Source organism: Amphiprion ocellaris, chromosome 12, assembly GCF_022539595.1.
Source record: "Amphiprion ocellaris isolate individual 3 ecotype Okinawa chromosome 12, ASM2253959v1, whole genome shotgun sequence".
NCBI lineage: Eukaryota > Metazoa > Chordata > Actinopteri > Pomacentridae > Amphiprion > Amphiprion ocellaris.
Window position 1 is genome coordinate 2,947,371 of NC_072777.1, and position 25,805 is coordinate 2,973,175.

A 25,805-nucleotide genomic window follows, 5' to 3' on the forward strand; every position below is an offset into this window, starting at 1 on the left:
TGCTTCATTTTCCTAAAAGGTCAAACATACAGGATGTTTATTTCAAAAAAGGGATGATCACAATTGAAAACAAAGAATCTTTACTTCAAAAGGGTACTACACAGGACACTGCGAATTGAAATAACAAAAAACATATTTAAAAAATGCCAAGGGTTCCGCTGTAACTTCCCTTACAATTTTTAAAAGCTGCTTGTGTTCATCTTTGTACAGATATTACACGAGGAAATACTTTGAGGCCTCCTGATGGGATACAAAAATAGGCTTCCCCAAAAAGACTGGATACCAGTCCGTTGGCTTTCACTCAAAAACTATTTCACCAGGTCCATGGGGCAAATAGTCCATCGCTTCCCAGAAACCCCGTCCCAAATAAACCCACCAGCACAGCTCTAGTCCCAGAGTTTGATCTGTCCGTCCCAGCCACAGGTGATGACCTTGGAGGTTTCGTGTGGATGCCACAGGGCGCTGATGCACACTTTGTCATGAGCCTTGATCCTGTGGTAGAGTTTGGTGGTCTTCCAATCCCAAATGTTCAGCTTCCCGTCCGCATCTCCTGATACCACGTAGCTGGTGGAAACGAACAGGGTAAAAAAGAAAAAGAAGAGGATGAAATGATTAGCAGTTTGCTAAAAATGACTTCCGTCTCCACTTCACCTGCCAGGAGGTGGGAGTCTGAATTTTTGGTATCGAGTCTAGCCAGGAGTTTCAATGTTGCCATGGATACTGAAAGGAAGTGAGGGCAGCTGCTCACAGCCGTGGGCGGCGGTAGGTGAGAAGAGGGGCAAAGGCAGATCTTAACGGGTGTTTTGGCTAAAATTACTGAGCTGGACTGTCCTACTTAGCTCTCCTTGTGGAGGTTGTACATTAGATAATATGAAGTGGCTCTTTCCCCACAGCTCTTCATCAACTGGAGGCATTTTAGAGGACAGTATAAGACACAGATTACAGGAGGTGAGAACAGATATCTGAATCCTCTTAACATCTTTGTAAGGCTGCCTTTAGAGTTCTTTATTTTTACTTAATAAAATGAAGTGATTCTTTTTTTGGTTTTATCCCATTACATTTCTTTTTTATTCTTTTTCTTTTGTCTCTGCACTCAAAAGCAGACAACTTATTTACTAAAAAGAGGACTATAATCTCTTCTAACTCACTTCTACTGCTCTGGCATATTTTCATTCATCAGTGCCCAAACTATTTAGCATTTACTAATCAGCTATGAAACTTGTAAACTATTAATGAGCTTGGAGGATTTCTAATTCTGGCTCCTGTCACAGTAACACTGCCCTACATCATAGAACTGAGTGACGAAGTCAACGCTTACCTCATGTCTGGGGAGAAGTCCACTTGGCAGGCGTAGCCAGCCACCATGTGGCCCTTGAAGACTTTCTTTTTGTTTAGTCTGAAACGGTTTTGGGCTCCAAAGATCAGAATCTGGTTGTCCATGGACTGGCATGCTAGCCATTTACCTGGGGTTAGAAACAAGCAAAGCTAACTTGGTAACATAATACAACACAGCGTGAGAAGAGAGATTCTGTTCAGGTGTACTAGTATCAAAAGCTTTGGATGTGCAGGATCAAACGTTAAAGGCTCCATATGGGGAAAATCCATTTCTACTCTGCCTTGTGATTGTTCTCGGAAGTAAAACTTGTTAAGATCTCAAAATGTTAAGATAGTCTCTGAGCTCTACAAGCCAGTCGGAACTTTACTGATCTGCTATGTTGCTACTGAGGAACGTCTACTCAAACTTTGGAACTAAATGTTCTACTGTTGGCTGCAAGAGTGAACGTGATGGACTTCATGCACTCCCAGCATCGGTGGGACAGCAATGGCCATGTGAAATAAACCATACCAACCAAATGTTTAACAAGCAGCCCCTCAGATGTTTGCTGTGCTATTCTGATGCTGCCTGTTGGTATGCACTAAATCCAAGTGTAACAACTGTGATCCAGAGGAACATTAAGTAGAGTTAATTGTTTTAGCAGCAGGCACATGGTAAATGGCAGAAACACGCCTCAAGGACAACTTTCTTCAAAAAAGGCAAAACTGTGTGAATTTGAATTCGAGTGGACGACGCATTGAAAAGAGCATGAACTCATCATTCTGTCTTCATTATATTGGAAAGATTGAGGCAATTTAGGGAAAAATAAAAAGAGATTTTTCCTCAGTGGCTGCCCAGCTGAGATCCACTTCAGCTCCTGACAACGCTACATTCTTAGAGTCACTACGCAGCGATAAGAGGCAGTGCTTCAGTGTCACAGCATTACACGACTCACTGCACTTCTTAAAGAGAACATGATGGAAATTATTAATGCGGTACGGGAAAGAGATACAGTGCCGGTGTGTGCATGTGTGTCTACATCTCACATCCTCCAGCGCAGAACTTCAATGGAAAAGACGCTACTGTCCACAAATGTCAAATGCAATAGGGGCAGCAGAATGAAAACAACTTGAGCAATTTCACCAGCAGGCTGTCTGTTTGGTTAGAATGGAAAGAGATGGCAAAAGAGGAGAAAATTAGGAAGAACGTGGCTGTGAACGTGGTGTCAAGAGGTGCTGGGTGCCATTTAGGCCTGAGAAAAAACTGAACGGTGTCCTGCTAAGAACACTTTCATTACTCACACACCAAAAGAGAAACAAAACCACGCTGGGGCAAATAAGAATGTTGCCCAAAGGAAGGAAGAGAGTATGGAGAGAGCATGACAAGGAGAAATCAAAGTAGGTAGAGAGGGATGAGGACAAAAGAGCTGAGGGTTTGATAGTAGTTGAAGCTGATGGGTACAACAAGGAGTTCCAGATGCACTGGAGAGGAAGACCGCCTGCTAATTCTGTTCATGTGCTGCTCTCAAAACTCGGCCTCTGAGTCAGAAACTGGCTTCACATAATGCAAACATCTGCATAAGCTGTGCAGAAGCAGGCGAATTCTATTCTTGAACTCATCTGTGTATTCTTTATGTATACGAAGGTTCAAAAGTAGGGGGTCACTTAGAAATGTCCTTTTTTTTGAAAGAAAAGCATTTCTTCCCAATGAAGATAACATTAAATGAATGATAAATCCAGTCTAGACATTGTTAATGTGGTAAATGACTATTGTAGCTGGAAACAGCTGATTTTTAATGGAATATCTCCATAGAGGTACAGAGGAACATTTCCAGCAACCATCACTCCTGTGTTCTAATGCTACATTGTGTTAGCTAATGGTGCTGAAAGGCTCATTGATGATTAGAAAACCCTTGTGCAGTTATGTTTGCACATGAATAAAAGTGTGAGTTTTCATGGAAAACAACAAATTGTCTGGGTGACCCCAAACTTTTGAACAGCTGTGTATATATTTAAACTGCATATACTGTATCTATCAAGTATCAGACCATATTCATCTTGATCTGTCCTTTTCCCTTCATAGAACTGCAGCAGAGTGCTGACAGAAGCACATATTACATCAATTATAATGACAGTTTTTGACATTTCAGGAAATAAACTCACTTTCTTGCCGTGAGTGAGCTACTATGAAGATCAGCACTGGTGTCACATCTGTACATCAATATTAAACTACATCTAGGAAACAACTGTTACGCAAAAAGACTGGGAAAAGGTTGAACAGCTGGCCTGTCCAAAAGTAACAATATTAATCTCCGAGCACCTCTAAACTTCAATAATTAACAAGCTACGCTTGTTTGTTAAATCTGTATTAAAGCTGAAGTGCTGTTGTGTCCTGTCTTCTACACTTTAATTATCATCTGGCAACTTTCTAGTGAAGACAAGGAAGTTTTGTTTGTTGTTCTGTAGAGCAGGACAGGCTGTGTCCCTTTGCTTCAAGTCTCTATGCTAAGTTTACGTTAAGGTTGGCGTCTTTTTCTTCATATTTTCCCCACAGCTGTGGTGCTGCTATTGATCTCCTCAGCTAAATAAGAGCAAACAAGTAATTCCCCAAATGTTAAACAATTCCATTGACAGAATTTAGTCTGCAACACAGCTTTGCTTATAAGTACAATAGCTCTAAAAAATATTTGGACATCTAAATAATTGCAAAGCTTCCATAAGGTTTGTAAGGTTATTTCACAAAAGTGGGATAAAGTGGTATCTGTATTGAACACGACTATAAATACACATTTTCTACTAAAATAAATTAGGCTGTCACTTGAGAAAACATGACCAAGCCTCTGTAAATGGCAACAAAAAAAAAAGGAATTTGCACACATTCCAAGTACACCATCCATTAAAAACACGATGAACGTCCACCAGTAAATTACCTCGACTCTGGTTACCTAAAAACAACTGCAAAACACGGCAAAAGCAAGTGAAGGGAACTCAAAGGATTGGGGCTAAACAGCTGTAGCTCTAAGAAATCCACTGACTTACCAACCTTCAATTTGCTAGGTAGCATAAAGATTGGACTCTGGATCAATGGAAGAAGGTCATGTGGTCTGATGAGTCCAGATTTATCCTGTTCCAAAGTGATGGGGGCATCAGGGTAAGAAGAGAGGCAGATGAAGTGATGGACTCATCATGGCTAGGTGGGGGTTAGGGTTATGATCTGGGGTTGGTCAGGTTCAGCAACGTAATGTTCCCAAAGAATGAGGTCAGCTGACTACCTGGATATACTGAAGGACCAGGTCTGTCCATCAGTGGAGTTTTTCCTCTCTGATGACATGGACATGTTCCAAGATGACGATGCCAGGATTCATGGGCTCACATTGAGAATGAGTGGATCAGGGAGCATGAGATGGATTGTCCTCCACAGAGTCCAGACCTCAGCCCCACTGACAATCTTTGGGATGTTCTGGAGAAGGCTTTGTCTGACTCTCCCATCATCAACATAAGATCTTGGTAGAAAATTAATCCAGCTCTGGACAGAAATAAATGCTGTGACATTGCAGAAGCTTATCGAAACAATTCCATGGTGAATGAGTTCGTACTCAAAGCTAAAGGCGGTCTAACAAAATATTAGTGTGCGACTTCTTATTTGGACGGGCAGTGTATATCGTTTTGCTGTTGAAAACCTCTTGTGACGATTGCCATACCTCATTCATTCAAGATCTATTTTTATATATATATTGGATAATATCCCTACACATTACCTAAACTGGCTGTACTGAACTCGCCTCATTTCTATTCTACTGAGCAACCAGCAACATTGGGCTCTATGAATCCACTTCAATGTGGTAATGTAGATTTGTGCTCCCTGGAGTGCTCTGTGCTGTGTGCTAGCCTGTGTGTTCGACTGTTTTACCATGATTTGAGTACTCACCATTGGGAGAGAGAGTCACAGCCGGCATGGAGTGCATACTGGGCTCTGCGATGTATTTGAAGTCCACGGGGATGTCCCTGAGAAAGGCACAAAGCACTGTGAGTATACTTGAAGATGGGTTAAACACTGGATGAAAGAATAATCTGAACAGCCCCTGAGCAAGAAGAATTCAAAAGGAAAACACTCATAAAGCTGTAGTCTGTTTACCAATGCGGCTGCTTATGCCAGCTCAAAAAAGCTTATTGCTGGAGATAAAACCGCAACGGTGAAGAAACAGAGAGTGTTGCCATTACGGCTACACTATGTAAATTACTCCATGCAATCTGAAAGATGCTTTTGATGCTGCATCGCAACTGTACCAGCAACCAATTATTTATGAATCCCTTCACTGCTCTTTCACCCTTCCTCCTTGTTCTTTTATGCTCTGCTATGCTGCCTCTGCTGTGGAAAAGACAGGAAACGTGGCTATGTGATCTTAAGTGGTCAGAGGAGGATCATTCAGATCTACAGTGTTACACGTGTGTCACTGTCAGTACCAATTTGCTCAGTCCTGGGGGAGTTGAATGAGTGACTAACAAGTACTTCTGCCTGATCGTTTGCATCACGTTCATGCTAAAGAGCAACTCCCATCGTGCTATCTCCTTCAACTAACACCATGTTTCTGTCTCTTTCTGTGAAGGGTAACAGCCAGAACTAAGTGACTGCAGTGTTTGCACATAAATATGAAAAAAGGGGGTTTCAAAGAACTGAAGACAGGAGAGATTAGAAATGCAAACCCTTGTACACATTATACAAGCTTGAGTTCATGCATGTGCTTAAAGTCAGACATTCTGGCAGCCAAACAAGGTCTGCAGACAAGTGAAATTAAACCATCATATCTCTTATTCTGAAATCCGTAAATAACCAGAACTCTGGTAAGCAATGGAACAGGAACCAAGGAAAACAATCTATACTCTAGGGATACTCATGAATAATAGATAACTGTTTGTTGTTTCCTGGGTTTCACATCCATCAAATATAAAGACAATGACGACATGTTTTTGTATAGTTTATACATGAACTTTAGTTTGTCAGGCATACTACACTTTCAGTAAGACTGCAGCTAAGATTTGAAATCAGCCTGCAGAAGTGACACATAGAATCATGAAACCCCCATAGCTTCTCTGACTGAGAACGAAGTGAAACAGATGATATTTGTTTATTCAGAGCTAATGTGAAAAGAGGATTTCACAGAACATAATTAAAAACTGACAACAGAGAAAATCATCTTATTTTTCTTTCAAATAATTGCCACAATCCAAAGTAGAAAAGCACTATTCATTCCCCCATGTGGCATTGTCTGAAATTAAGCATTTTTTTTTTTTTTTTTTTTTTTAAAGAAATGCAGCATTTGTTTATTAGTTATTGATGATCAGAAGTCACGGCAACATAGAATGTGGCCATTTAATATAGATGTACACACAAACAAAATGACCTTGCACCAAGCACGTTGTGTACAGATACCGAATCACGTGACCTAAATATGTAGCAGGCGGCGGGAATTGATGGGACTCAGAAACACCCCCACAATTTAATCAGTTGTTCCTTGGATCATTTCTGATGGATAAGTCCTGATAAGTCCTCAGTGGTGGATTTGTAGTAGGATCACAATCATGTGATCATCAGCAGGCAGCTGATGTAGTGTTCACTTGTTGTCATAGTTACAGTGACGCTGTGCCGCTATCTCACACTGATACAGAAATCTTTAACAAATCCGTGGATCCAGACTATAAGCTGCATCACTGCCAAAATCTAATCACTTGGTCCTTGTGACATTTCTGACCTTCCCTGGAAATTTCATCCAAATCCGTTTGTCCATTTTCGAGGAATGTTGCGCAGACAGACAGACAGACAGACAGACAGACAGACAGACAGACAGACAGACAGACAGACAGACAGAGACAAAGGTACGCCAATCGCCACATAACTCCCCATTCCTTGGCGGAGGATTTTTATCATGAATTATCTGTAGTTTAGTTTCAGTATTTAAATTATTTATCATTTCACAAGGTCACTTTAACTGTTTTACATCACAGGCTGCTGCTGTGGACATTTAATAACTATTCAACTGACAATTTTTCCAATTTTGTAAATTTCAACGTCTTAGGGATGCGTGTATATGTGTGTTGGGTGTGTGATTGCATAAGTGTGGGTGTTTTTAACTTAATTGCTTTAATTGGATCTTGGAGAAACGCTCTCTCACCTTGCCTGCACTGTTGTATGTACAGCTAAATGACAATAAAGCTTGATTTGAATTGATGGAAATAGTAGTGCCAGTACTATTCTGCAAATATTTACCTGATGTTGATTGTATTTGGGAAGACTGTGGCTTTTTAAAAAGGTCAGAACCACAATAAAAGCCAGCCTGGAAACCTGCTAAAAATGAGCTTCCTCACTTATAAGCCAAAGCCATGCTGAAAATAAACAGGGGAAATGAGTTCTTAGAGGATGTGCGATTCCAACAATGCCTTCCCAGCTTCTCTGCCATTTTTCATCTGTATCCGTTTTTTCTAAGTCTATCATCATCCCAAATGTCCCTCCAAGCCCACAGTTTCATCGCTCTCTGAGCAATGTCTTTATGATCAAGAGCTAATTCCCTTTGTTGGAACAGTGTGGTACATTTTGTATTGATTGTAATCCTCCTCCAACGCACACACCGACTCCCCGTTCCCTGATGATAAACCTCTGCTACGGATAAAGTAGTCTCGCTGGAAAACTTGTGAGTATATGTGTGAAAACGAGGATAGAATTTGAATTATGTGTAGGCGTTTGCACCATAATGTAAATAGCTTGCTGCCTCACAATCCTCTCAAACCGTCCAGAGTCCCCTCATTTACCAGCCTCTGATTCTCTGCTGACAATATGAGACCGTTCTGATTAATTCAGCCTAATACTTATAATAAGGGGGGTTAGCCAAAGCTGGAGCCAGGTGGTATCCGTGGGACAAAGAGGGACAGTCAAGCTACTTTGGCCCGACATACTGCTTGCCCACTCACTCCCACGCTGCACAGAAAAAGCTCCTGGGAGCGTCTCCTCCTCAGCGAGGGGAGAAAGTAGACTCTTGGGATGTGGTTCTTAAGCTTCTTGTTGTTCAGTCTACATTTTATTTTGCCCTTCAACTCTGACTTAAGAGAGCGTGTGAAAAACTTTCTTTCAGCAGCTAATCTATATCTCACATGCTCTGGAGGGGAAAAAGAGCTGGAAAGTTTTGACAAAGAGAATAAAAAGTTAATGACACAATGAAAAGCCCCCTCTTTTAGAAGCCTCCTTTATCAGTAGGACTTTAAATATTTATCATCTATGAGTAGCAAATACCAGTGTTTGTTTACCACCACCAGACACCCCACCCAGTGTACAAGCCTTTCCTGGTGGTCTCACTTGATCGTACACTGAGCACAAACACAAACAAATCAGCTTGTGGAAGAACACCAAATGTGATTTTGTTAATAACAATTCGGGCTCAAGTTTGGTTTTAAAGAAAACAAAGGGAGATTTAAATCTTCTAGTCCTTCCAGCACATCTGCTTTCCAAATCAATATTTAATTTAATTATTAGAAATATTTAGTTTAATAAGATGTACGACTGAGAACAGGGCACAGGCTTACAGGGTTTACTGCTGGAGCATTTCTTCATATACAATGATAGCTCCAGGGGGAAAAAGAAACTCCCAGTGCACCAGAGGTATGTAAAGCAGCTAATCTGTGGCTGAGGCTATGACTCACAGCAGATTAGCCGGGTAACTCTGTCCAAGATACACTCATCTGGGGGTTTGTTGATGTCTACTCGTCTTATTAACGGCTAATGAAAGGAGCAGTGGGCAGCATAAAAGTGCATGTTTGTGAGAAGGCAGCACGTGATACGTCATCATCTGTATTCAAAGTGGTTTCTCTCAGTCTTCTTGTCACAGAAAAGACAAACTACAAAGACACGTGATGCCACAGAGATCTTATTATCTTATACTGAGGCTCTTATACAGTAACATAACCTGTGCTAATAGTCAGGCAGCCACATCAGCTCCATTTTAAATGCCTAATGGTCTGTAACTATTGTTTTTGTATGCCTCTGTGTCTCAGTGGCTGAAGGCATAATGTTTCCAGATTGCCTGTCCGTCTGTCTGTCAGTCCCATTCTCATGAACTTGATTATCTCTTAACGTCTCCAGGGTATTTCTTCAACTTTGGCACAATTGTTCACTTTGACTTGAAGAAGAACTGATAAGAACTGGATGCTCAAAGTTACTGTGACCTCCTGTCTGACCAGTTATTGTGAACCTGACTTGAAGACGAACTTATTTGATTTTGGTGCTCACTGTGATATCATGAGATATATTTTTGTCCCTAAATTCATTCTGAATTCTGACAAAGCTTCACATTAACGTCTGATGGGATAAAAGTATGAACTGATGACATTTTATATCAAAAGGGTCAAAGGTCTTCACTGCGGCATCGTAATGTTTTGTAAAAACACTTTTCTGGCCATGATTCAACATTATTTCTCAGGGACAGAAGGAGAGATGAATAACTTGAGTAGCTGGGGGAAGACATGCAAATGAGACAGTAATTCTAGTTTAGATGATCCTCTTTACTAGCCAAGGTTTACATATTAAATTTTAGTTGTACACGGATACTTCTTTCTTGTTTCACCTTCATATGTTTTACCGATTTCTCCAACATCCAATGATATAACTAGAAAAGCCTTCAGAGAGGGCAGTACTCCGCCAAGGCTGCTCATTCCCCCTATATGGCATTATCAGAAATGCAGCACTTTTACTCCGCAAGGAACACAGTAGAGTTATGTGACGATCGGTGTATGCTTGTCTGTCTGTTTGTCTGTCTGTTAGCAACGTTGCTCAAAAATGGACTAATGGATTTGGATCACAATCATCCAATTTCATCCAAATCCGTTATTCCATTTTGAGTAATGTTGCTAACAGACAGACAAATGTACGCCAATCGTCACAGAACTCCACCGCGTTCCTTGGCAGAGTACTAATCAGTTTCTTGGAGGAGTAGCAATGATTTTAAACAGTCCACTCAAATTTGAAATGCTGACATCTGTATTTCAGGCTGGAGTCTGTACTCACCACTCCCAAACTCGAAGACTCTTGTCGTCTGACGTGCTGACAAATCGACGATTCTCGTCAACGAAGGTGATGGTGTTGACGGCACCCAGGTGGCGATCGTACTCCTGAACCACCTCTCCTGTCCTGATGTCCCACTGTCAGACAGGCAAAGAAAACACATCAGACAGAAAGCAGGTAAACATATTAGTCTCAGACAAGTCAAAACAAAGCGGATTGTTAAAATAGACACACGACCAAACTTGTTTCCTTGCTCAGTTTTATATTCCTGTGGCGTGCCGATCACCAAAATAACACATAAAACTACTTGTCCTAGTGCAGGGGAGAAAACAAACAGACAGAAAGAAAATCCTATTACTGCTGGCTGTGGAAGACTCACAATGAGAGCGGTTATAAAAATGTGCTATTGCTGTGAAATTATTAAACTGCAGTGATGTGATGACAGCGATTAGCAATCAAACAGACCTCAGTCTTGAATGTTAATATTTTTGGAAAACAGCATGTGCGCATTAAAAAGTAAAGACAAGCACACAGAAGCACCTCCCCGGGCGACGAACAGAAACGACGTATGTCTGTCCAAACAGCTTTTACGTCATATTCCATTTGTGCTCTTCTTTTTTCTAATCTTACCCTTGGGGTGAGCAGCCATCTGTTCTCATTGCCCAGAAGTGAGTTGCATGATTTAACACTAACCCTGATTATTGTGCCAGATTGTGATAACGACAACTGGTCATATCGACAGTTATGGGAGAAGCTTTGCTCCTGCTACATTTATATATGGAAATATTCTCAAATAAAGATTCTGCAGTAAAAAAAATGACTGTCTGCATCAGGTAGCCCACAACTCTATGATTCTAAACTATGAAACATGAATTCCTATTCCCTGTACTTGCTTTCTCAGCATGTTGCTGCACAGAAATCCAACTTTCATCCACAGAGGTTCAAGGTTACTTGTTCCAGAAACTGTTTACCTGATAGTGTGATGGGGTAGTTATGGATTTGCTATTTTCATTGCAGATGCTTCTCTTTGCTTTGCCTCTTTTCTACTCTAATGCTGCCTGTGATTAATGAGTTGCTCTAGTCCTGTCAGCCACTGAACTACTTCACACAACTACACACAGTGCTGCTGGAAGATGAGACAAGAGTGTATTTCATGGTCCTGTGGGCACAGGGAGTATAGGGAGGAATTTACGTGTGCTTCATCTGCTTGGCCAACATGACTGAGCTGTTCGCAATGCAGCATTCGCCTGCTTTACCTGCACAATCTTCTTATCTGACATGCCGGCCACAAAAAGGTTCTGTTTGTCTTCGTCTGGATTGAACTTGACGCAGTACGGCACCTTCCTGTTGGTGAAGCGGGAGATACACTGGCCTGTGGAGAGAGGCAAATTGAAAGTCAGAGCTGCAGAATAATCCACGGCGGCTTTTCAAAAAAGGCACACTCAAGTTGTTTAAAATTTAAGGACACAGTCTGCAACTTTCAAAGCTGTGCGCTTTATCCCCGCAGGTGGTGGCAACTCAGCTGTAACACAGAAAAGTCTGTGTTGCCTTGTGTTCATCCAGCAGAGGTGAATCACCACGAGACTGATGCTACCACTAGCGCTTGAACTGAAAAACAGGAAATTAAACGGCTCAGACACCAAAGGGCCCTTATGATTGTAAAGAAAGCTTTCAACTAACATAAATTTTGTGTTATACTCAGTGTTTCAATGCAACTGGGAGAAATGTGGGATAAAATAGTAAAATTACCCCTTTACATCACGGCTACAGCCAGGAAAGATATAAGTCCTGCAGCAACAAAACACAACAATGGATAAGGAAAGTAAGGAATGCACTAATTTAACAAATTACAGTAAATTAACTCTATCAGAAGTATTCGGATGATGTAACCCCTGCTGCTATCAACAAGTGGGGGATTTAACTCTCTTCTGCCCTCTGCTGGAGTGACACTGCAGGGGTAGAAATGAAGCTGGATCAGCAGAAGGGAAAGGTAACAGACAGAACACGACACTAGCTGTAACAAACTTGTAATCTGGTGTCACTGATAGACTTCCGTCTTCAGGCATACAAGACAATATTTAATTTAAAGTGGTGCTGAAGGCTGCAAACTGATTTAACATAATTGTAGGTAAAAGAAAGGCTCTGTTAGAGATGCTGATTACATTTCTGCCACTACGTTTTACTATATATTACCTAAGATGTTCAGGTTAGGTCTATTTAAGGACAAATGAGGCATTTAAATACAAAATTATGCAGGCAAGAATTCTTTTCATTATTCAGAAAATCATTTCTGAAAGCTCTTTTTTTTGGTTAATCCAGCAGCACCAAAACGGAAATGTATTCTTTTTTTTTGCCATCATTCAGGCAATCTATTCAATAAAGTACTTATTCATTTGGACATTTCATTGTGGCATGTGAACAACAGAAGAGCCTACCTGTCTCGCTGTCCCATAATTTAAGGTAGCGGTCGTATGCAGCGCTGAGGAACTGGGTCCCGGTGTTGTTAAAGCAAATGTCTCGCACTGCTTTACTGTGACCTAACGCACACACACAACATTTATTAGAAAACAAATAAACATGCGCTACAAAATTCACTTCATACACTCCCATCTCTTGCTACCGAGTCTCCCCAGCTCGTCTTCCTTTGAGAGCCGATTCATTTGAGGAATGTGAAATCTGGTTAAGGAAAATAAGGGATGCTGAGGGAAAAGATGAAGTGGGACGTGGGAAACGAGGGAAATGGATTCTTTAAATGAGCATGGAGAAGAGAGATGAAAAATAAATTACGTGTTCTGCCTGTCTTTTCAACTGTTCTCTACCTTCTTGTTCTCTTCCTAATCCCAATCTTGTCTTTTCCTCTTACAGTGTAGGTGATTGTCCCTGTGGACTCGGAGCATGCAGACGCCTCCCTTGTTAAAACTAGCTTTTATCAGGGCTACACTGTTTCCACGGCGATAACAGAGCCCACTGAGGCTAAGCGCCTGCATGCACGCTTGCTCTAACCCAGCCCGATGGCAGACCAAAGGCAGCACCTCTGCTGCAGAAAGCCCTGATGAGCATGCAGGAGCACCACCACTACTGAAATGACTGAAACCAGGGCAGGCTAGTAAGAAAATACACCCTTAGAGCCAGGCTGAAACCAAACATGAAAATACAATGATACGTATTCATGTAGCCCCTCCACATCCTGTTATATTAACTGATAGCCACATGTGCTGACAAGACAACAACGGTTTCCTTTTGCAGTGTCTGCTTTAATTACAGATGATACCAGGGCTGCAGCTATTGATTATTTTAGCAATCTAGTATCCTACTGATTGCTCCGGCGATTAATCAAGTAGTTGGACTCCGCACTTAGCATATACGATATAGCATCAAAAGAGGAAGTGAGCGCGCTGTGCAACAGAAACAACCCTCCTGGTGGAACACGGGGGGACATCTGTGGTGTATTGTACATATACAGTATAGTACAGAGGTATAGTACACATATAATGTAGTACATGTGTATTGTACATCTATAGTACAGTACAAGAGTATTATACATATATAGTATAGTACAGGAGTATTATATATATATAATACAGTACAATAGTATTATACATATATAGTATAGTACAGGAGGATTCAACTAAAACTCAAAGCCATGGGAACCCCACATGTATTTAGCTGGTGATGCAGAAATCCCATAAACGTGTTTTTATGTTTGGTCTGTTTAAACTGCTACTACTGCAGCTCATAGAACACAAATAAGAAAACTGATCAATTTTTGATTGATTTGGCCACAAATTGAAGTGACTTCCTTCAGACAGTGTCAGACCTACGTGCACTTCAATACAATATATGTTTGAATATATGAAGTTTGATAGTTTTATTGTGCAGCTGTCTTTTAGAAATAATCAGCTGCATTGATCGGTAAAATAAATACATTAACACGTTTAACAGTTTTCTACCAGCATTCCTGTCTTATATAATTTCCAGTCGCAGCTTTTTACCGTCATAAATGTTTATGTTCCTCATTGTTCTCCATTAAAACAACCTGTTGACTGAAGCAGCTGAACACCATCGGTTTATTTTGTGCAGAAAACAAGTCAAATGATCGTTAAACGCTCCTGTTTGTGTGACGAGTTTGAAGCAGAAAGTCTGAGTTAACACAGAAATTTGAAAACCACCTTCATACCTGTCAACTCTGACTGAGGGTTTAGTTCTTGTAGAGTAAAGAAAGTCTGACTATGTTAAACTGCCTTCATAGTTCAGTCCTCTGATCTGATAAACGCCGTAAACACTAGAAAAGCTGCACCGGTAAAGATAGAAGCATCCCGTCAAATTTAAAATCCACTCATAATTTACTGATTTGAAGTCCATATAGGATGAAGTCTGGGTCCAGTTAGTGATCTGGGGTCTAGTATGTAATGGATTAAACGAAGCCTCCATTCAGAGAATTTTGCCTCGAGGAAGTTCAGTAACAGAATCACTCGAATAACTTGAGGAATCGTTTCAGCTCTAGATGACACCCAAGTACAAAATGAAAATAGTGAATCACACCTCATATTCTAATTCCTTGTCTAAATACACAAGAAAGCACAAAAATAAAATCAAATACCTCTGAGAACAACAAAAAAATGTAGTAAAAGGAATCATTTATCATGCAGCTATAAAATAAAACATTATACCATATGATGAAACAGAGATCACAGCAACAACAAAGGGAAAATGTAATATTCTCTTCACGACATATACTCCACATATACTCTACCAGTGAAAAAAATTACTTGCATCATCATCATCATCTGTGGCTTTGCTGCTTCTCCCACTCACAACCCCCTCAGCCCGTCACTCCCTGTCAGTTTATTCACTCCTAAACTGTGTTGTCTCTTCCCGTACACCAGCTCCTCTCCGTGCCTTGTGCCCTCCCTTGCCCCCCGTTCCCCTCGGCCTCTGGGCTGCTGAATTATGCATATCCGGTGAAGAAGCTGACAGGCAGAACCACGGCTGCAAGCAATCTCTATTCTGACAGCGTGCCGTCTCTGGAAAGAGCGTTAGAGTGTCCTGCATGCATTAGCCTAACCCCTCTCCTTTAACTCAGTATATTTAGAAAAAAGTAAATAAAAAACCCAAATCCCCACACTTTCTGTTAGCGGTCAGCACACGTGTCGTTAGTGTTCCAATAACGCTGATCTCACAGTCTGTCACCGCTGTGGATTTCCCAAAAGGCCGTGTCCATTTGGACCTGGTGCATTTTTCACATCAGCATGTTTGCTGATGATCCATTGTCGTTTGTAAAAGGTGTTAATTTGCAGATATATTACACAACACAATGAATTATCAACATTCACCAAATATTGCTGCATCAAGAGTTAACATTTCATTTTGAGGGAAGCTGAGAACTCACCAATAAACGTCCGAATGCACCGCCTCTCACCGTACACTTCCCACAACTGTGAAGAAATTAAAAGACAGAACACAGAGTCGGATACAGAAAAACTACAGCCTTCCCCAGCACCCTGGAATATTTATATTTTGTGGAGTTATTTGCAAAGGTTCACTTTGAATCTTCTCAAAAGGAGAACAGCACAAAAAAATATAAAACCCACAGCTGATATTTAGCGATAATATCGGCCCACAGATAATATCGGCCCAATATTGGCATAAAAATGGAATATCGGTCAATATCGTTATCGTTTTTTTTGCCCATCATGAAAACTGATAAAATAATGCCTGGATTTTGCCGGAATTTACCGGCTCATAGAGGGAGGGAGAGAGGGAGAGTGTGAACTGTTGTTTGAGTCAATAAAAAAAAAAGGCATTTTTGAAGTAGTTTCTTATTTTGCATGGACAATGTTTACATTTAGAAAAAGCCTTGTTGCATTTTAGAATGCATCCAATGGGGCATCACAATAAAATTAGGCATGATGTGTTAATTCCACAACAAGAGATATGTGATGTTACTTAAAATTAGTTAAATAGCCCACAGAAATTGGTATCGGTTGAAATCAGAATCAGAAATTGAGAATTGGATAATACTGGCATATCGGTCATTGGCAAAAAAGCCAATATCGGACATCCCTACTGATATTATGAGCAGCCACCTCATCTCAATGTATACATATGTACACATTCACTTTTAAGCCTCTGCAGTGTTTTTTTTATTGCACATCTATGAGATTATTTACCTTGATTTTACAGTCCATGGAGCAGGAAAGCAGCAGATGACCAGAGTTGGGAAAGAGACGGATAGCACTGACACCCTAAAAAGCAAACCAGAGGAGAAATATGATGTGAATTTATCCACGTAGCTTGTTATTGAGATGATGCTAGTCACTAAAACGGCTCCTGGCTGTAGTAGTGACTGGCTGTGTTGATATTTGAGTGAATTAACTTCTGGCTGCTGTCAATATCATCACTTAAAAAATGAGAAAAAACTTCTGAATATGGAATTTTAACCCAAAGAGACGAGTTATTAGGAGTTTAATCAATGACTTGAAAAGGACTTTAGATTATTTTTACTGTAGCGTTCACACCAGTGTGCAAAGAAAGTGCATCAGTCAGGAATTTAACAGAAGACATTTCTTAGTAATTGAGGTGAAACTAATTGATATTTCACGACTGCTGTCAAAATATTCCGAAATGAGCATTTGCAACCTTTCTACAACAGTTCTGGTAAACATGACATTTATGGCTGAAATGTTATCAGAAGCCCACAAGGTGCTTCAGTTTATCGGTTTAAATGGAAAACGAAATGAAAAGTTCACTGAGCACAAGCCCAGAGTGACTGCAACTCTTGCAGACTGTGGTTATATAGCTAAAAGAAACAGTTGATGCAACATTCCATAATCTCCTGTGCATCCTGTCTGACGCAATCTGTATGAAACATTGCCATGTACTTTGGTTATTAAGACAACAATTACAATTTCAAGGGGAGATGCACTTACTCTGAACACCAATGTGTTTGACTTCAGTCTAAAGAAGACTTTGGTCTCCTGCATGCCAATTTTTCATGCATATCGACAAATATAGACACAAGGATAGACATTACTGTTCCTTTCAACAGCATTAGCTAACACAATGTAGCATTAGAACACAGGAGTGATTGTTGCTGGAAATGTTCCTCTGTACCCCTATGGAGATATTCCATTAAAAATCAGCTGTTTCCAGCTACAATAGTCATTTACCACATTAACAATGTCTACACTGGATTTATGATTCATTTTATGTCATCTTCATTTAAAAAAGCTGCTTTTCTTTCAAAAATAAGGACATTTCTAAGTGACCCCAAACTTTTGAACGTTAGTGTATTTTGGCCTGACATGGAAAGACTATTGCCATTGAAGCATTTTTAAGGGGAACCATCAGCTGAATCGTAATGCATCTCGGACAGATATGATGTACGCAGGCCAAACTGTTCTGGTAGTAGTAAAAACTTTCACAATTTTCCTCAAGACACCAAACTTTCTCCAAAAGAGTCGCAAAACTTTGGTGACACCACACAGGCCACTTTCCTACTATTATCTTGACATCAGCACTTCCACTCACTTATTATCTTTTCAAACCTCTTTGTATTTCAAATTAAACTCTGAAGGCTGTAGCTTCCTGCACAAAGCGGACAGAGCCAATTTAAAACTTGAGTGATTTCTCTCTCCCTGAAGCACACTGGCAGATCTGAAGCATTTTTCTTGGAATAACCCAGCGTTTGTCTTCATATCTGAATTAAAAAGGCATTGTTTTGAATGAAACAGAATAATCTTGGATATGTCAGGGACAAGCTGCTGTTATATGGGTGTGTTATCATTTCAGTCAAATATGGCTTGGAGCCTTTTACTGATTCCATCAGAGATTCTTACAATGACTCTATAATGGAATATTCTCTCGATGGATACATGAACGCCTACTTTATGTCACACTCTTTCTATCAAAACTATTTTAAAAGTGCCTCTATGGAGTATAGGTAAAGCTGCAAGACTGCTTAACTTGAAGATTTCTGTATGTAAAGAAGTCCAAAGAATTTGCTACTTACCTTGGTGTGTCCAGACCAGACATGAATCTGTTTCTTGGGCAGGTAACACTTGTCCGGAGCGTCTGCAGAACGCAGGTTGATGCCCACATCCTGGGGGACATGGAGGTATGACCTGCCCTGGTAATCATACATGTCTTTAACTGTAGGGCAGAAAAAAACAGAAGAGACAAAATGTGACGTATAAGAACTCTGCAGCATTTGAATATAGGTTTTTGAAGCAGAGTGGGACTGTTTGCTACCTGGAGCATTTTGTTCAGAAGCTTCTAACAAGACTTAAACCCTGGTCCGGCAATGGGACACATGGGTGAGCATTTCTTTAAATGCTCAGGACAATGACATTTGGAAATTCGTGTGATATGATCAAAAAGAGAAATTAATGGATCTTTTGGCAAGGCAGTTTTACCAACTGCTGTTTCCAAGTTCTGTTTCCATCCAACTCACAACACAAAATGTAATCTCAAACTTCAAATAAATGCAAGTTTGACCACTTCACTGCGCACCACGATGCAAATGTCTACATTAGAGAAGACCACGTTACCATGGAGGATGGTCTTCTCATCTGCTGGAGCATCTTCCTCATTCCGTCCCTTCTTCTGCCTCTTGGCCGTGATCTCATCCAGCTCTTTCTGCTCGTCCTGTACAAGAAAATAAATCACAAACAGGGAATTATCAAACACTTAAACATCTTTAACAGCATTTCATGTGAACAAAAATGTTGGATGTGTTGGGTTACTCTCTATAATATAACACTGTGAGGTCTTGACCTTACTATGTATGCCCTGCTGTAATGGAGATTGTTCAGGCCTATCCTTTTAGTTCTTTCAGGTTGTGTAGGTGAGCAGGGTCACTGTTCAGCAACATCTGCTCCATGATGTCTCATCTTTAAAGTGCAAACTTAAAACTTGGGATATAAGGGTTGAATTGATGTAAAGCAAATACTCCAAAACATTGCACTACAGTATGTAAGAACATGTCCTGACTTGCACAATGCTAGGTCTTAAAGGGTTAAACTTCTGTCAGCTTTTTAAAAAAATCACCAGCGTTACACCATTATGATATTATTTATGATCATAAATATTTTAATTATATTATTACTTCATCTGTGAGGTGTCATCAAGAAAATTATCAAAATCTAAGATTAAAATCATGATATTTCATTAAAATCCCTTTATTCTACATGTTTTCTTCAAAATTTGTCGAATAGAACATTAAAATATTAACGAGATTCTGTAAAAACAATTAATTCTGTGTATATCAGGCAACTTAGAAGCTTAAAAGTATCTATTTATCCCTCTTCCAACATATTAACTTCAGGAAGTGACTGATTACGTTCTGTCTAATATGTTTAATATATTCAATCCCTTGACAGGTTCCACTGTAACAACATAATCAAGTACAAATCAGCACCAAAATTGTGCTTTTAGAAGAGAATTATCTGTCGAAGGACATGAATACTAATAAGGGATGAACACGAAGGCAATTATTTGATTGATTTAAGAAGTCCAAAAACCAGAGCATCAAACATAAACTAAATCTATCTATGACAGCCGTGGTACCTGTCATACTTCTCAACTTTACACTCCTAACCTGGAGGATGCTGTGTTTTCTTCCTAGAATGTTAAGCAGTACGTCAGGTAATGATCTGGATATTAGTCAGATTATGTGTGTGTTACACAGAGGATTAAACAAAGCCTTACCTCTGAGGGTTTAGCCACGTCTTTCTCATCTACATATTTCGCCCATGGTCCAAGGAAGTTGTCTATTTCTCCAGCATCTCCGCCTTTGAGCTTCTTCCTCTTCTCTGACTTCTTATGACCCGTCTCAAACACAGTCAGCCCTGAAGGAACAGCCATAAGATATTACAATGACGAATTCCCCTTGAGCAATACTTTAAAGTACATGTAGTTAAATCTAAACAGACATATGAAGACAAACTCATTAGACATGAACTGCTGATTGTGATTACCTTTATTTTTCTCAGCCTCGTCCACTGCACCGATGTAGGTATTAGAAGACGCTTGATGTGTGTCAACAGAGGGATCTAAAGCATAACCTGTTAGTAGATTGGAGAGAAATGTAAAGTTATGAAAACTCAAACACAATCAACACATTATTCAGAGGCATCACAGAAGTAACAGATGTAAAACTGACACTAAAAGATGCAATAATGACACAAAAAGTTACAAAAATTACACAAAACGTTACAAAAATTACACAAAAAGATGTAAAAAGTTCACAAAAAGACACTAAAATGACACAAAAAGACATTAAAATGACACAAAAATATGAAAAAATGACACGAAAAGATGTAAAACTGACACAAAAAGACACTAAAATGACACAAAAAATATGTAAAAATGACACAAAAAGATGTAAAAATAACACAAAAAGACACTAAAGTGAGACAAAAAGACATTAAAATGACACAAAAAGATGCAAAAAGGACATAAAAAGATGTAAAAATGACACAAAAAGACATTAAAATTACACAAAAAGATGCATAAATAATAAAGGAGATAAAAAATTGCACAAAAACATGTAAAAATGACACAATAAGACACTAAAAGATGCAATAAGGACATAAAGAGACACAAAATAGCACAGAGGATGCACAAAAGATGCAAAAAAGAGAAAGTCACACTAAAAGATGCAAAAATTATCAGAGAGAGTAGCACAATACAATGTAAAGATGACACAAAGATAATAAAATGACACTAAAAGTTTTTTTTTTAATTACAAAAAGATGTAACAATGATGCTAAAAGATGCAACAATGACATAAAGACAAAAAATCTCAAATAAAAAGGATGTAAAAATGACACTAAATAGCAACCGTATGCGGTACCATATGTGGAGAAGGTCCTCCTTTGCTGTTCAAACATGAAGTCATTGACGTGAGCCGGTTCTGCATAGCCAGATAACATGTTCCTGGGGGCAGCCATCTGCTGGCTTTTAAAAGGGTTCACTGGCCCAAACTAAAAGGAAAGAATACCAAATCATTAACAATGCAATAGGGAAACTTTTATCGAACCACACAAGGAACAGCTCCGTTTGATTTATATTTAATAAGCCTGGCTTCAATTACAACCGACATTCTGATTTACGTAACAGCAGTTTGATGGATGAATAAATAAACGGAACACTTTATTAATCCAAATGGAAAAGAGCAGCATTTGAGCAGGTGCTCATAAATATGGAAACCAATAAGATGAGGACCCTCGAGTAAGCAGGCACCAAACAAAATGCAATAGCAGCCTTGAATTATATATTATATCACTCATGTCTGTTAAAGAATTGGAGAGCATAGTTGATGCTTTTTATCTCTTCTTGTCTAGAATATTACACTTCTCTCTTTGTAGGAATCAGCCAGACAGTCTGATTTCGCCTGCAGCTGTTTAAGATGCAGACCTGGAAGTCATCAGTGGTGCCCAGAGGAGACACCACATCTCCCCTATAGTAGCCCTTCTTCTTTACGTTGCCAATGAAGTACAGAACTGAATTATTTTTTGTTTTCGCTTTGAAAATCAAAGGTGACACAGAATACATAAAGAGGAAATGGGAAAAAGAAGGAAATGTTTCGATATCTATTGAGAGCTGGGAGACAATATGTCAACTGCAGTGGGTCTCAACAGGTTCAAACACATGGCCAGAGTTCTGCTGGAAAAATGCAGCAACACTTTTTGCTACACCTATCCAGAAGCTGCCTTTCCTATTTAGTGAAAAAAAAATCAAACAACAAAGGACTGGATAGCTTGCAGTCACTGACTTAGCTGTGAATTTTGCACGATGCAAAAGTGCTTGAAAATAATCTGAGGTCACCTGTCTGATAGTTGAACAAGATGTGGACCTTTAAACATGGTCCATGGAACGGCCCAGTAAATGCAAACAGCTCAGATCTGAATCCAACTGATATGTTGCCGGGGGAAATACATGCATGTAGGGCTGCAGTTATTGATTATTTTAATCATCGAGTATGCTATCGATTATTCTGGCGATTAATCGAGTAATCAGATTCCAAGCTTGGCATGCGCGTTACAGCATCAAAAGTGGAAGTGAGCGCAACAGAAATAACTGTCCTGGTGGAACACGGGCGGACATCTGCAGTGTATTATACATATATAATATAGTACAGGTGTATTATACATATATAGTATAGTACAGGAGTATTATACATATATAGTATAGTACAGGTGTATTGTACATATATAGTATAGTACAGGTGTATTGTACATATACAGTATAGTACAGGAGTATTATACATATATAGTATAGTACAGGTGTATTGTACATATATAGTATAGTACAGGTGTATTATACATATATAGTATAGTACAGGTGTATTGTACATATATAGTATAGTACAGGTGTATTGTACATATACAGTATAGTACAGGAGTATTATACATATATAGTATAGTACAGGTGTATTGTACATATATAGTATAGTACAGGTGTATTATACATATATAGTATAGTACAGGTGTATTGTACATATATAGTATAGTACAGGTGTATTGTACATATACAGTATAGTACAGGAGTATTATACATATATAGTATAGTACAGGTGTATTGTACATATACAGTATAGTACAGGAGTATTATACATATATAGTATAGTACAGGGGTATTGTACATGTATAGCATAGTACAGGCGTTGCGTTTTAGTAGAGAATTTATTTAAATTTTAGAATACACCGAGCAGAGAATATTCAATCAGTAACTTTAGTTTCGTTTTGATTTGGCCACAAATTAAAGTGAATTCCTTCACCATGACACAGTGTCAGACCTACATGCACTTCAATACAATATGATGTTTGACAATATGAAGTTTGACAGTTTTATTGTGCAGCTGTCTGTTATCAATAATCAGCTGCATTGATCGGTAAAATATATACATTAATGCAAGTTTAACTGTTTCCTACAAGCATTCTTGTCTTATATAATTAAAATTACATAATTTCCAGTCACAATTGTTTACCATCATAAATGTTTATGTTCCTCATTGTTCTCCATTAAAACAATCTGCTGACTGAATTTTTGTTATCAAATTACTCAAAAAACTTGAGGAATGGTTTCAGCCCTACATGCACGCAAACCCTCAAACATTTAACAAGCAACGATATCTTGCAGAGAGGAATGGTAAAAACAGTCTGCAAGCGAACATAACTGATGGACAGTTCTGCCAAACAACAAATTATTTCTGTTATTTCTGTTCAATACTTGCAATTTTTATAACTATATTGTTGAATAACCTATTTTACTTCAAAGAGGATCTTGTTTTCTAATTCAAAGATGAGTAAAATCCAATAGTCCAGTCTAATTTCACAACATCTTTTAAGTTACATCCTCAAGTTTTGAGACTTACCTCGGGTGCAAACATGGTTTCAAATGTTGGGTTGTAAGTGACTTCTTTCAACGATGGGTCCAGGTGTGTGCCAGTCTCAACGGATTCCTATCATGAGGATACAAATTATAATAATCAGCTATCAGGCTTTTTTCTCTCACTTTTTGACAAGCCACACAAAACCCAGATTCAGTGACTCTTTACTTTATTAGCTGTTTAATGTGGCACTATCCGTAGAGGATTATTTGGTTTTGTTTGAGTACGTTATAACGCGAGACAACATTAGTTTTAATACGGGAAATATCAATCATTCAAGCCAATATTTTTATAACTATGGGTTTAAGCATCACTTGTTGACATACACAGTATAAATTGCCGCTAACTACAATACGCTAAAGAGCGCCACTCCAGATTTCCCGCTAACCACTAAATATCTAGTTAAGTTAACAACATGTAGTTAACATTGGACATTAAACAACATTAAATATGGATTTCCCACTACCTTTTATTGGAATTGAGAATGTTATTAACAAAATAAGTCACTTCACTGCAATAATTTAACTGCAACGTCAAACTAACGCTAGCTAGCTTAGCTTAGCTTACCTTAACAGCGACCTCCGGGGCAGAATTAAGAACAGCCACAGACATTGTGGGCGCAGACTGCAGAGGTTTAAGGTGAGCCGTAGCGTCCGGGTCCACCGGAGTCACTTTCTCGGCACCGGTAACAGATTCAGACTCATTTTCTGAGTCTGAATCGCTGCCGTACGAAACGAGGGAAGATACGGAGGCAGCCATGTTGGATGTTGTGAAAATCTGAGCGGAAGCAGGAGGGCGGTACTTCCGTTAACACAAAAAACGAAAGAAAGAAAGAAAGAAGGAAAGAAAGAAAGAAAGAAGGAAAGAAAGAAAGAAAGAAAGAAAGAAAGAAAGAAGTTTAGTCTTTATCATGTGCGGACTACAAAAATAATCAAAATTTTAGAATTATTAAGATACTTTATAGATAACGATGGAAGTATTTTTGACATTTTTAAATGCAACTAAACTTGAACTTCATATGCAAAAGTAGACAGCAATGCAGTAATCAAACAAAATTTGATTAATAAGCTGCCATAGATCAATTGTGTCACCACACCCTGGAGTAGGTGCAAGCTGTTGTGGTTTTTTAATACCTCTAACCAACTGAAATAACGGTTTTTTACCTTCCTTTAAAAAAAAAACAAAAAAGAAAACTGCTATTGGTGAAGGTAAATAGATTTAACAATCTTGCTTCATGAGACATTTTGATCCATACAAACTCGTTACTTATGCGTAATTTTAAGTAGCTCTGACTTTACCTGCAACATAATAGTTAGACAGCAAATCTAAAAATTATTTATGATGTTTTTTCGATGACTTGATTATTGTCAGTTCGTTTAAAGCTGATGCATCTATGACAAAAATTATATATTTTTTGCAACTTTCTTATCAATATTTAATCTGCTGACATAAAATAATGAAAAATCACCAGTCACCAGGGAGCCTACAGTAATGACGAATCCAACCTAGCCAGCTAACCCTCAGACCAGGAACATGATGTAAATTTTATATGAAATTAACAATGACAAAAGTGACTACATCTGGTGGTCAGATAAATTGTACAATTCACATTATTGACACATATCCATATCCATAAATCATCGTGGGTCATCATGAGTCTAGGAAAAAATTATGACTGTGCTATACCTGTCTTTTCTAAATTCCTGTTTTTCAAAAAACATAAATGCTTATTTTGTTTTGTCAAAATATCTCATCAAAATACATTAACCTCACCATTCTTTTTAAAAAAATTTTATTGGTTTCTTCAAGCAGAACATTTTGAATTTTATTTAACTATTGGTAGGATAGCTACCATCCAAACAAAGACATGACATATAAAATGACTATATTTAGGACATTCAGGCTTCAAAATGTTTGAAAAATAAACCTTCTCTTTTATAGTTTTCTTCTCCACATTCATCAATAATAGGTAATAAACTATCAAAGGCTTGATTGGTTCAGCTTACACATCATTGGTAGCATTTTTATTCCATGTTTTATTTGTTGTTTGCT

At 38.9% G+C, this 25,805-nt stretch overlaps 1 protein-coding gene across 1 annotated transcript; it reads right to left on the reverse strand.

The window, feature by feature from the left end:
* Positions 1–20: 20 nt before the first annotated feature.
* On the reverse strand, positions 21–24,535 carry cdc40 (cell division cycle 40 homolog (S. cerevisiae)). The gene is made up of 15 exons (XM_023294313.3): positions 24,321–24,535; positions 23,739–23,825; positions 21,216–21,345; positions 20,338–20,424; positions 20,069–20,208; positions 18,910–19,006; positions 18,372–18,511; positions 16,531–16,605; positions 15,750–15,795; positions 12,796–12,897; positions 11,617–11,732; positions 10,364–10,497; positions 5,243–5,319; positions 1,319–1,463; positions 21–564 (listed from the first exon to the last, which is right to left on the reverse strand). Exons 1-15 carry the CDS (start codon positions 24,510–24,512, stop codon positions 387–389), a joined length of 1,746 nt encoding a protein of 581 aa, XP_023150081.2. The 5' UTR covers positions 24,513–24,535; the 3' UTR covers positions 21–386.
* Between the last annotated feature and the right edge of the window lie 1,270 nt (positions 24,536–25,805).